General features: G+C 39.6%; 1 protein-coding gene across 1 annotated transcript; it reads left to right on the top strand.

Moving 5' to 3' along the window:
* The first annotated feature begins 7354 nt into the window (after positions 1 to 7354).
* LOC115921568 (E3 ubiquitin-protein ligase TRIM71-like) lies at positions 7355 to 12593 on the top strand. Its single transcript, XM_030979130.1, has 2 exons — positions 7355 to 7996; positions 11232 to 12593. Exons 1-2 carry the CDS (start codon positions 7355 to 7357, stop codon positions 12591 to 12593), a joined length of 2004 nt encoding a protein of 667 aa, XP_030834990.1.
* The last annotated feature ends 492 nt before the right edge of the window (positions 12594 to 13085 follow it).

Genomic DNA, 13085 nt, shown 5'->3' with positions numbered 1-13085 from the left:
AATACAATATAGGCACCACGAGCACGGGAGCAGATACTTCTATCAATCAAAGGGTCGGGGCAACAGTAGATCCTCCTCTCCCCCTTGACAACAGATATTTTGCTGCAAAACCCTATCAGCAGATTAGTCCTCTAAAATGCAAAATTTAATCATTCCAAAACCTAAATTTACTCAGTATTATTGGTCGCTATACCCTGCTCTATAAAATATAGAAATAAGTGCACTCCTATGTTTATACTGTAGAAAGCCTGTCTCCGAGAGGCAGCAAAAGCTAGGGGCATATCATTTCCTCTGTCGGGGGTGGAACCACATCGTTTCTGCTCCCTCTTCGAAAATCCTGTTGAGCCCCCCCCCCCCCCATTCAGTTGAAACTCTTCCGGCGTGCCTTGAAGGTACAAAGGTATACCTTTTATCATCATCTCCATTTCTTTCTTTTCTCCCTGTTTTTCTGTTTCTCTCAAGCTCTCTGTGTCTTCGTTACTTTCCCCTTATTTGTAGTTTACCATTTAATGGGTGAAAGGAGCACGTGCCGAGATTATCCAGAAACTTCATACTTCGTATATATCATTATCACCATAATTGCTAATCGATGTAGTAGTATCATTATAATTCTTCTTATCATTATCATAATACTATCATTATACTTTAACTCTTTGGCCTATTTTCATTTTGTTTAACTGCTTTCATACAAATGAACTTATTGCAAGGGTCGGATTCCCATAACAAAAGCCATAAAACATTGTATTACATTCCTCAGTCCTCATAATTATAATGATGTAGTGGTTGGGCCTTGGTTATAACTTTTGTGAAACATCAGGCGCGTCCAAAATCCGGTGTTTGATTTTCAAACCGGCTCCACGTAATTGACATACATCTCATTCTACAGAATGTACTTTCCACTTCTCTATTATTAATTTGTTTTGTTTAGGTAAACGACCTTGTCCAGCGTTATGCCATTAAGAAATCAGAACTGGAGAAGAACATTCAGAATGTGGAAGTACAACGCCATGAAGTATACTCTGCCGTGCAGAAACTACTTGACGATGTCAGTCAAGCCTACAGCATCAAGGCTAAAGAGCTTGAAGAAAATCATCGAAATCTCATCGAGCAACTCAATGCAGTAAAGCAGAGTTTCGAGGACGACCTCAACGTCTTGAAATCCAAGGATCGACAGAGGATCAAGAGTATTTGTAGCTCAATAACACTGGTAGCTAATGACAGACTGGGTCGTCTTGAGACAGACAGTCTGTCTGCTCATACCTTGCTCTGTGAGGAGTTGGATGCCATGCTGAAAGAGGCTACTGATCACACTTCTGCGGCAGCCATTACGAAGAAAGCACAAGAGAAGAGGTTCAATCCTGCAGGTGATACTCGTCTTGACCTCGGGAGCATCTCAGGATCAGATCCCAAGGTTCGAGTTATTCAGTGTGTAGATCTACGGGGAGAGATGCGGGGTATGACCAAGTACTCTGATGATAGTGTGGCTATCGGATATTTGAATGAACATGGTATAGATATCATTGATTTAACTTGTAAACAGGAGCAGTATGCAAACATACCAAGTAACATGGAGTGTTATGATCTTGTGTTTCAACAAGACAGGTCGTTATGCGTATCGACGCGGAGCAAAGCAGACATATATTCCCCTAATGGCTTCAGGAAATCAACCGTCCACGTGCAAAGCAATGGCTTTCTCAGACTAAACAAAAGTCCGTTAGATGAAATCCTCATCGCGACTAACATGGAGAAGAAAGTCTATATGTATGACCCAACTGGATCCACTCTCAAACACACTATTCCAACGAAACACAACGATACGAGGCAGGTATCTGCTACCAGGTCGGGTTTGATCGTCACGAGTTCATGTAACGCCAATCCAACCGACGTGGTGACGGTCTATGACAGGGTTGGGAATGCTGGTAAGCCTCTACAAGCTCCAAACGGTGTCTACCTGTATGCTGCCCTGGATAAGCAGGACAGGGTGTTTGTAGCGAGTGTTGATCGTAAGGGGGGTAACGTGGTGATCAGGCTCTATGACCTTGATAGTTTGAACCTGAAGGAAAGAGTTGAGTTCAATGCACTTAATCTGACGCTTGGTTCTGGTTGGTGTTACTTGGTTTCCCTCTCTCCAGACATGCTCGCGTTTGCTTCTAAAAAGAAGTTGTATTTCATCAAAGTATCGCTGTAATCATCTGTATTTCACACTCTGTTCACCCTTATTTGTAGTGTGTATACCTCTCTGCACCAGATCTACTCTAATAATGAGCCTATGTTTCATGTTCTGTTGTTTATTATTAAATACCCAAATGAGAAGATGCCCATTCTCCAGATAGATTTTAATTGCCTGAATACAGTTGTCATTATATTGTAGAATGATAACTCCCCTCTCTCGAAATAATATGTAAATTCAGTATGTAAAATGTACATCTAATTCTTGCATTGTGTAATCGTATCTCTTACATATTTACAGAAAATCAGTGATATGATATCATAATTTATTGCTTCGAAATTGATAAGCATATTGATTAGCTTCTTGTTAGTGTTATTTTCCTTCTGTTGGTATTCTCAAAGTATCAAACAAATTATTTCATTTGTGCTTATATTTTTGATTTATATTGTGAATACTTTGTATCTTTAAATGAAAAAATAATAAATGCTGACTGTGTGTAAATGAGACCCCATTGTAAATAAGCTTTTCAGCTTTCATAGGTCATCCTGAAAAGTTATTGGTATTATAATTTTATTTTCATTTTATGATATCAATTTCCTCTTCGTATGTATGTCACATTGAACTTGACTAATACATTAAAATAATCAATACAAAATTAAAAAAAATCTTACTGGACCATAGTGCTTTATTCCATGAAAAATTCCTTTATATTAATTTTGCACCCTGTCTGAAAAGCTATTAAATTTAATGCTCTGGGATTTAAAATATGACAGATTGGTTTGCTATGATGTAGAGAAGCACGATATATAACACAAATTAGGCCTCATTTAACAGTAGGAATTTTCGTGACTAAGCATTCTATTAACTTGTGTAAGAGTATTATTATACATTATATAAACGTTTACTGCAGTGCCGTTTTAATTAGTAATTTCGCTTTGAATACATTTCATGTAAATTCGGCAGTTGTCTTTTTCATAATAATCACCCCTTCAATTTAATTGAGTCTAAATTCAATTCAATTCAATTCAATCTATACAGACTATCGATTTGTGACGTGGAATTTGGAATATCTTCATCTGCATTTTATAACGGTAGAAAGAGAATGGGGTAAGAATGGATTATGTTTATCATATGATAAATTGTAGAAATGATGAGGATATTAAACTATGAACCTACTATATATAAACCTACATTTGGTCATGCTAGTAGACAGGCGCGTACGCAGGGGGGAGGGGGGGGGGGGTTGGGGTTAACCCCCCCTTGAGTTATTTTTAAGTGTATGTTTTGTGTATGTGTTTTGTGAAAACCCCCCCCCCCTTCTGATTTTTTACAAAAAAATTTAAACTTTTTTTTCCGAGACCAAATTTCGAGACCCCCCCCCCAAAAAAAAGTGTCCTCTTACCCCTCCCCCCTCCCCCCCGCTTATTCAGCGGCTGGCTGAGCCGTCGCGATTTTTTTTGGGACTCCAAAAAAAAAAAAAAGTGTCCGCTTACCCCCCCCCCCCCCCCCCCCCCCCCCACTGAGCGACTTTTCGGCTGGCTGAGTCGTTGCGATTTTTTTGGGACTCCAAAAAAAAAAAAAAAAGTGTCCGCTTACCCCCCAACCCCCCCCCCCCCCCCCCACTGAGCGACTTTTCGGCCGGCGCGATTTTCGGGAGCAAGCCCGATTTTAACCCCCCCCCCCCCCTTGAAAAAATCCTGCGTACGCCACTGCTAGTAGACATGTATGGCGAACCCATGGATGAATCTGGAGAAAACTTTCATTTTAATGTTTCCCCATCGTTTGAAAAAGGACACACCAGTTGATTTGTTTGTAAGAAGATATCATCGAAGAAATTCTTTTATGTGCACGAGCGACCTAGCTTGGGGACAATTTTCTTCCGATTGTTCTTTCAAATTATAAATTCTGTTATTATTTTTTTTTAAGAGGGGGGGGGGGGGGTTCTGATAGCTGTATCTCGATGGAAAATGCAGTTACTTTATGTTTTCGGTGAAGAAAGAAAGTCAATTCATATGGGTAAACTGGCACGACTATTATGATATATACACACAGGCCCGAATTTACAAAGGAGGTTTGTCGACAAACCTAGGTTTATGTACATCATAATTTTATGACGCGTTTTGACGCATTTTTTTATAAACCTGATTTTGTAAAAACGCGTCGGAACGCGTCATATATGACGCACAAAAACCAAGGTTTGTCGACAAACCTCCTTTGTGAATTCGGGCCACAATCTCTACAATATTTCGCTACACAGTTGTAAAGTACCTTGAATACATGTCTTAAAGTTCGTAGTTTGTATTTTCATCTTTTCTTTCTTTTTCTTTTGATTAGAAAATTCACCGTAGTTATAAAAAAAAGTATATATGCGCTGTAAACCTAGCCTATAATTACATGTACATTATTGTGTCGTATGCACAAGGTATTGTTGATTGACACTGGGAGAGTCCTTTACTTCTATTCTTGAAAGAGAGAGAGAAATGGAAGGAGATAACGGAAGAATAGGGGAGAAAGAGGGGGTGAAAGACAAATATAGTTACCGTCCTTTACCCTTCCAAATATAGTAATAAAAGCCTATAAAACGTCTTATGATTTTACCATTGTAACCACATTGGTATTCAAGTACACACTTAGAAAGAGACTGCTTGTGTGTGAGTGCCTCAGTTGAGATGTCTAATTTCCATTCAAGCATCAAAATAAAGTTATGAGAAGCAATGTAATTGTAGTACTAATGTTATCAATAGTAAACATATATTTTCTCGCCTGTACGATATTTTGTTACTTACCATTTAATGTGTTTTTAACAATTTTTCTGGCAACCTTTTGTCTGTTTTTTTAAGCTCCTGGTTTACGAGTAGTCTGAGTTTTTTCTTTTAAATACGTACCTTACTTTGAAACGCTTTTCATTAAAATCATACTTATTCCGGTAGACTAACATTTTGTATGTATACACCAGAATGCGAGAGTTATTTTAGCGTCCATCTTTCTGTTCATTAGTAATCTTAGGTAAGAAGATATATCCATGTAAATATCAATATTAAAACCAAACATCATAACCTGTTTAACATTATCAATGAAATTTTTGTTCTGTTCACATTCAATAAACACATGGACAATGTCCTCTATTACGTGGTACTTCGGGGGCAGTATTCTGTCGTTTTGCTAATCTCCATTCGTAAAGATTGTTTCAATCAGGTAGTATATTATACAGCAATTTAAAAAAGAACTCTCTTAAACGAAATTCCTTTGTATACGTCAAATTCCTTTTGAACACGGAAGACTAATCAATGTCTCTTTTTGGTATACCACCTCCCCCCTGAAGACAGCACCTGTTGGTGAGATTGTTATAACGTTTGCTGCTTACGTCACTGAAATGAAAATGTGATTGGCTCTTCATCACAATCTGTTGAAAGAGTTGCGTTCACATAACAATATAATATTCGAAGAACATTATCAAGCAAAAAGTATCTCCTTATATTAATTATCTCACTTTTTTCATTTTTTTTCTTCGATCTTTTCTCTCGCTCTTCCTTTTTTGTTGCAGTAAAGAGCCATTCGGTTAGGGGGCACGTAATATGTGCACATCCCGTGCCATCCCCGCCCTCTCTTAGCTACGCCACTGCATGTGGATACATAGCTTAGCAAATAGCGTTGGATATTGTGTTGATAGCAAACGGTTCATGGTTGAAATCACAGACACTGAATATATACATTTTTCTCACAGCGTACGACATATTCTAAATTAAGTTGAACAAAATGTGTTGAGCTCTATAATATTGGCATGTGCTACAGTCGCCTGGATAAGTATTTCTGTTACTACTTTCAAACAACAGACTAAGTATTATGTAGTTGACATCAAGTTCATATTCAGTTTATTCAATGCGTACAATTGTTTAATGTAATAGTTTTTAAAGTTTAGTCAAGGCCCAATAGGGTAGTGTACCCAATCACTATTAACATAAATATATGACATTCATAAGTACAAGTATATAATATAACAGGTATACGTCCATTGTTAGAGAGGTGATAAAAGAAACACTTTGAAGGACACAGACTTTGTTAATATTCAGCTGTTATAATAGGGAGAGAGAGAGAAAGAGAGAGAGAGGGAGATTAAAGAGTCACGGATAGAGAGAGGGGTACGGCGAGAGAGAGAGAGAGAGAGAGAGATAGAGAAGAAAGTGTGTGCGTGAGAGAGAGATAGAGAGAGAGAGAGAGAGAGAAAGAGAGGATAAGAGAGAGAAATGAAAAAAAAAAATAGAAGCTTATATCAGACAGAATAGAATTGTGATGACAGAAAATCATGTCGTTATTTCAAGGACCCATTGTTGTACGGTCCAAGCATGATTATTTCAAATAAACCACATCCATATGCAATATGGCTATGATAGTGACATAATCAATTTGATATGATTTTTCATGTTATCAGCTCTTGAGACAGAAATGATTCACAGTATCATGGTTATAATATATCTAAATCATGAGATTTTTTATAAGAGAGGAAACTGTGAAACATTTTTTTTCAAGCAAATTGTACTTTGAAAGGAAAGGCAGCCTCGAAGCAATCCAATCACAAGAATAAAAATTAGTGACAGAGAGAGAGAGAGAGAGAGAAAAAGAGAGCAATGTAAGAAGACAATGGAAGAAGATAGTGGAAGAAGAAGGGGTGAAACGAGAGTATAGTTACCATCCTTTCCCCTTCCAATGACAGTAATGAAAGCAAATAAAACGTCTGGCTTTATTATCCAGGATTCTACTAAAGTGGACCTCCAGCATAATAATTATATTCGCCACTGAAAGCCTAAAGAAGTCGCCCTCTATAGCCAAAAATGATGAATACGTATATACCGCCATTAGGTTCAAAGGTGCTTATATCCTGCGCGCTATCCGTGGGAAACCCCATTTCTATTTATAGGATGCACAAACTACACTTTATGAACAGACGATCTACTCGAGTGTGATTTTACCATTGTAACATTATTCATATACACACTTGAATAGAGAATTCATACTTTTGATCATAGATAGGCGCACCTCTTTCGACGCATATTATTATTCAACATGAAAACTTGGACTCAGGATATTGGTACAACCTATAGCTACCACGTCAATGCATATTGTTTGAGCTTGCATGAACTGACTGTTGAACATTTGTACATTGCCAGGAAGCTGATATTTGCACCAATGGCTGAGAAGACTGAAGAAGATAAAGCTCCAAGCTCTTCACAGAACCTGACGTGTCCGCTATGTCTTGATATCTTCGACGAGGCGACCATCCTGACTTCATGCGGACACACCTTCTGTCGGAAATGTCTCGAGAACTATGACCTGTCCCATCAGGATCTCGATCACATGATCTGCCCTCTCTGCAGGGAGGTCACCAAGTTGTCTGCGAACCGTGTCAAAGATTTCCTCACCAATGTGACTGTCAACGCACTGGTAGGCCTAGACGATTACCACGCCAAGAGTGGAGGGATGAACGCTGTCCTTGAGATGCGTCCAAAATGCACTGCTTGCAAACGTCAAGAAGAGGCTGTGTCATTCTGCCAAACCTGCAACAGCTACTTGTGTGAGCAATGTCTGACGAGTCATCAGAATTTGTCTGTAATGTTTGAGGCCCATGAGATTGTATCCGTACAGGATATCATCAACGGGAAGGTCAGCATTAGTCATCTATCCGAGAAGTGTTACATCCACAAACAAGAGAACAAAGATATGTTTTGTGAGGATTGTAAGGTCCACGTCTGTCTCAAGTGCGTGATCGTCGGTCATCAATTTCACAAAATCAAGAACCAGGCTGACTTTGAGCAGGAGTTACGGCTTAAGGTAATCATGGTTTTATGTAAGGTAACGTAGGTGCCTGAATCAGGGAGGGGGCAGAGATGCTGATGCAATAATTTGAGTCGGGGGGGGGGGGGGGGGGGGGTAGCCTGCAAGCACAACCCTGGTCAGTCGTAAAAGTGAGTCTGCACTATAAGACTACCATAGGCCATGTACTGTAGCTGCTCCTGACACAACCAGTATGTAGCTGGGCTAGACTTCTCTCAAGGCACAATGATTTTTTTTGATAAAGTGTCAAATTAGGGTCTGTGCCTACAGACTAGGGGGGGGGGGTGGCCTCGCAAAGGAAAAAGGGAAAATTGTACGTAATTTCTTAGTATTATAATAAAATAACAAGTGCTTTGAAATGTAAAATTTCAGCATCCTAAAATCAAAAAGTCCCCCCCCCCTCCGTCATTACGCTCCTCGAATATTACTAGACCCGATGTTTAGTATGATTGTAAACCCCCTTCTACAATATAGGCACCGCAAGCATGGCAGCAGATACACCCCCTTGACTAGAAATATTTTGCAGCAAAGCCCTATCAGCAGATTAGTCCACTAAAATGCAGAATCTAACCATTCCGAAACCTTGAATTACTCAGCTATTGGTCGCTACCCTGCTCAACAAATTAAAGAAAGAAGTGCAATCCTATGTTTATACTGTAAACAGCCTGTCTCTAAGAGGAAGCAAAAGCTAGGGGCATCTCCATCCAGGGGCGTCGCCAAAGGGGGGGGGGTGTGGGGGGGGGGGTGCGACACCCCCACCTGTCAGGATATTGTCGGTAAAATTGCGCTGCCGTCGGGAAAAAAGAGAAAAGGGGGAGGGAAAAAAAGAGAGGGAAAGGGAAAGAAAAGAAAAAAGAAAAGGAAAAGAAAGGAAAGAAAGGAAAAGAAAGGAAAGAAAAGAGAAGAAAGAAAGAGAAAAAAGAAAAAGAGGGAGGAGAGGAAAGAAAGGAAAAGGGAGAAGAAAAAAAAAGAAAAAAAAGTAAAAAGGAAAACAAAAGAAACGGGGGTGAAAGAGAGGAGAGAGAGGAGAGGTAAGAGCCTGAGAGAGGAGGAATGGGAGTAAAAGAGAGAAGGGGTTGTTGGGTGGAGTCGTCTCGTCGAGGGAGCAAGAAACACACAGGTAAATATGTTGCTATGTCGGGTCAGCTGTGTCGGTATTCTTGCTCGATCCTCGTGTACTATATCAATGCAGAAGTTTGAAGTCGGTGAAATGTATATTGTCGGTCGGCCGACAAGTTTTTTTCCCTACGAACTGTGACTTTTTATCCGCTGTGACGACTTCGAGAGTGACTACAACTACAATACTTGTATTTTCTCGAAGTTTCACTTTCCTATAATATCAGCTAAAGAAATCAGAGGTTTAAAATTTTCGGGGAAACTAAATTCAAACAAGGTTTAAGAGTCAACAACGGTACGACGAATCGTCTTCCTTTCTCTATATTGTGATGAAACGTCGAAGCTTCCGCCCTTCGCGCTAAAGGGGAAAACTGAATTCAGACAATTAGGGCTTATTAAGAGTCGAAAACGGTACAACGAATCGTCTTCTTTCTCTAATAATTTAATGAAACGTCAAAACTTCCGCGCTTCGCGCGAAAGGGGGAAACTATATTCAGATACGGATTAAGAGTCGAAAACAGTACACCAAATAGGGCTTATTAAGAGTCGAAAACGGTAAAAACGAATCGTCTTCTTTCTCTAATAATTTAATGAAACGTCAAAGCTTCCGCGCTTCGCGCGAGAGGGGGAAACTAAATTCTGACAATTGCAAGTATATATATGCAAGTACCATAGATAGTTCATAGGAAAAACAATTTAGCCTTCGGCCCCGGGTTTATAGGGTTAAATTTGTAGATATCGGACATTTAATTTTGTCGGTAATTGGTCGCTAGTTTTGTCGGTAATCGTTGGCCTCTACACCCCCCCACTGAAAAAGGTCTAGCGACGCCCCTGTCTCCATCGGGGGTTGAGTGAATTTGTCTCTGCCCCCTCCCGCTCACATTTCCAAATATCTTTACAAACAAATGAGGATTTGTAATTTCTGCCTCCCTTGCCAGACAATTTTTTTTGACACCAATAATTTTGCAAACTGAAGCAATAGAGGTTCTAAACAACAATATGTCACCATTCCTTTTGAAATTCTCTGAGCGAATTATCAGCCGGCGCGATTTTCAAATTTTTGGGAGCAAAAATAAAAAAAAGGAATACAATGTATTTTCTTTTGTTGTTGTTGTTGAAACTTGTATACATTATTATTTGTAAATACCAAGAAAGAAGAAAATGTGTTTGCTGCGGAGGAGGGGGATGTATAATGGCGTTAGTAAACGTAGCTGCATTTCATAGCTAAATTTATCGAAAATATCCTCGATGTAACCCCCCCCCCCGCCTCCATACCGTTGAAACTCTTCCGGCGCGCCTTGAAGGTACGAAGGGGGTACCAGGTATCATCTTAATATTTTTCTTTTCTCCCTGTTTTCTGCTTCTTTCAATTATCTCTGTCTCTTCGTTACTCTCCCCATGTTCGTAGTTTACCGTTTAATAGGTAAAAGGATTCGCGTGCCCAGATCATCCAACAAAATTATTCAGTTTACTTCGTACCTTGACGCCATTTTCGCAACGGAAAAACAAAATCCAGGAAAATCATACTTTGTATATATATGTGAAAAAGGGCCTATAGCAGATTAATATGTTTAGCCAGCACTTTACATCAAAGTATCAATACAACATTATTTAGAGGTATTAATACCATTTTCATGATGATGATAACAATAATAATGATAGTAATAATGTAAATGAAAATCATCATCATCATCATCATCATTATCATTACTAGAAATGGTAATAGATGTAGTAGTATCATTATCATTATCATATTACTTTTACTATAATTATTATTACTATTATGATTAGCATTCTTTTAATTATTATTTATCATTGTCATTTTACTACTTTTTTTCGCCTAAATCCATTTTGTTTATCTGATATTGCTGCTTCCATACAAACGAACTATTTGCAAGGGTTGGATTTCCTTTTCACGAAGCCGGAAAAAAAAGTATTATATTCCTCATTCCTCATGACATTATGATGAGGGGGGGGGGGGGGGGGGGGTTCTTGGTCCTACATTTTGTGAAAAATCAGGCGCCCCCAAACTCCGGTGTTTGATTCTCATACCAGCTCCATGTAATTGGCCTACTCATTCTGCAAAATGTTCTTTTCAATTATTTGTTCTGTTAAGGTGAACGACCTTGTCCAGCGATGTGCCACTAAGAAATCAGAACTGGAGAAGAACATTCAGAATGTGGAATTACAACGCCATGAAGTATACGTTGCCGTGCAGAAACTATTGGACGATGTCAGTCTAGCCTACAGCATCAAGGCTAAAGAGCTTGAGGAAAATCATCAACATCTTGTCGAGCAAATCAATGCAGTAAAGCAGAGTTTCGAGGACGACCTCAACGTCTTGAAATCCAAGGATCGACAGAGGATCAAGAGTATTTGCAGTTCAATAACACTGGTAGCTAATGACGGACTAGGTCATCTTGAGACAGACAGTCTGTCGGCTCATACCTTGCTCTGTGAGGAGCTAGATGACATGCTGAAAGAGGCTACTGATCACATTTCTGCGGCAGCCATTACGAAGAAAGCGCAGGAGAAGAAGTTCAAGCCTGCAGATGATAGTCGTCTTGATCTCGGGAGCATCTCAGAATCAGCTACTGATCACACTTCTGCGGCAGCCATTACGAAGAGAGTACAGAAGAAGAGGTTCAATCCTGCATTTGATAGTCGTCTTAACTTTGGGAGCATCTCAAAATCAAATCCCAAGGTTCAAGTCATTCAGTGTGTAGATCTACGGGGACGAATGTGGGGTATGACCCCGTACTCTGATGATAGTGTGGCTATTGGATATTTGAATGCACATGGTATAGATATCATTGATTCAACTGGTAAACAGGAGAAGTATGCAAACATACCAAGTGACATGGAGTGTTATGATCTTGTGTTTCAACAAGACAGGTCGTTATGTATATCGACGAGTAGCAAAGTAGACAAATATTCTCCAAATGGCTCCAGGAAATCAACCGTCCACGTGAAATGCAATGGCTGTCTCAGACTAAACAATAGTCCATCAGATGAAATCCTCATCGCTAACTATGATAGGAAAGTCTATATCTATGACCCGACTGGATCCACTCTCAAACACACTGTTCCAACAAAACACAACGCTACGAGCCAGGTATCTGCTACCAGGTCGGGTTTGATCGTCACGAGTACATGTAATTATCCCAATCCAAGCGTGGTGACGGTCTATGACAGGGATGGGAATGCTGGTAAGTCTCTACAAGCTCCAAGCGGTGTCTACCTATATGCTGCCGTGGATGAGCAGGACAGGGTGTATGTAGCGAGTGTTGATAGCAAGAATGGCAACGTGGTGATACGGCTCTATGTCCTTGAAGGTCTGAACCTGAAGGATAGAGTTAAGTTCAAAAGACTTAATCTGACGCTTGGTTGGGACTGGTGTTACTTGGTTTCCCTCTCTCCAGACATGCTAGCGTTTGCTCGTGACAATAAGTTGTATTATATCAAAGTATCACTGTAATCATCTGTATCTCACACTCTGTTCACCCTTATTTGTAGTGTGTATATCTCTCTGCTCCAGACCCACTCTCATATGGGCCTATGTTTAATTTTTTGATGTTCATTATGTTATAAATAACCAAATAGGGAGAGCACATTCTTTAGGTAGATTTTAATTGCCTGAACACAGTATACAAATAGTGAATAGTGAATGAGTGCAATGGTACAAGATTTTGCACGAGGTGAAAGATAAGAGACGCTATATTCAACGAGGCGTCTCATCTTTCACCGAATGCAAAATATTGTTCCATTGCACGAATAAAGACCATTCACTATTTGTTTTATACAACACCTCGGACGTTAACGGGCTTAAAAAAGTTTTCCTAGGCCTAAATCTCAGCGATTTTTTGTTTGTTTTCAATTAAACAATTGATGAAATTGCTGATAGTGAGCGCGCACTATTAAGCAGGCAGCAATGACAATGACAATGACAATTTATTCTCATGTCACCCAC

This window comes from Strongylocentrotus purpuratus, unplaced genomic scaffold (genome assembly GCF_000002235.5).
Source record: "Strongylocentrotus purpuratus isolate Spur 01 unplaced genomic scaffold, Spur_5.0 spur5_scaffold_10, whole genome shotgun sequence".
In the NCBI taxonomy this organism is placed as follows: Eukaryota; Metazoa; Echinodermata; class Echinoidea; order Camarodonta; family Strongylocentrotidae; genus Strongylocentrotus; species Strongylocentrotus purpuratus.
Note: the sequence above shows the minus strand (reverse complement) of the source record. Positions and strands in the feature narration are given on the sequence as shown.

Excerpts from the sequence above, each read along its gene's own strand:
- LOC115921568 (XM_030979130.1), top strand. The coding sequence starts at position 7,355 with ATGGCTGAGAAGACTGAAGAAGATAAAGCTCCAAGCTCTTCACAGAAC. Across the intron at positions 7,997-11,231 it reads AGCAGGAGTTACGGCTTAAG|GTGAACGACCTTGTCCAGCG; the intron begins GTAATCATGGTT and ends TGTTCTGTTAAG.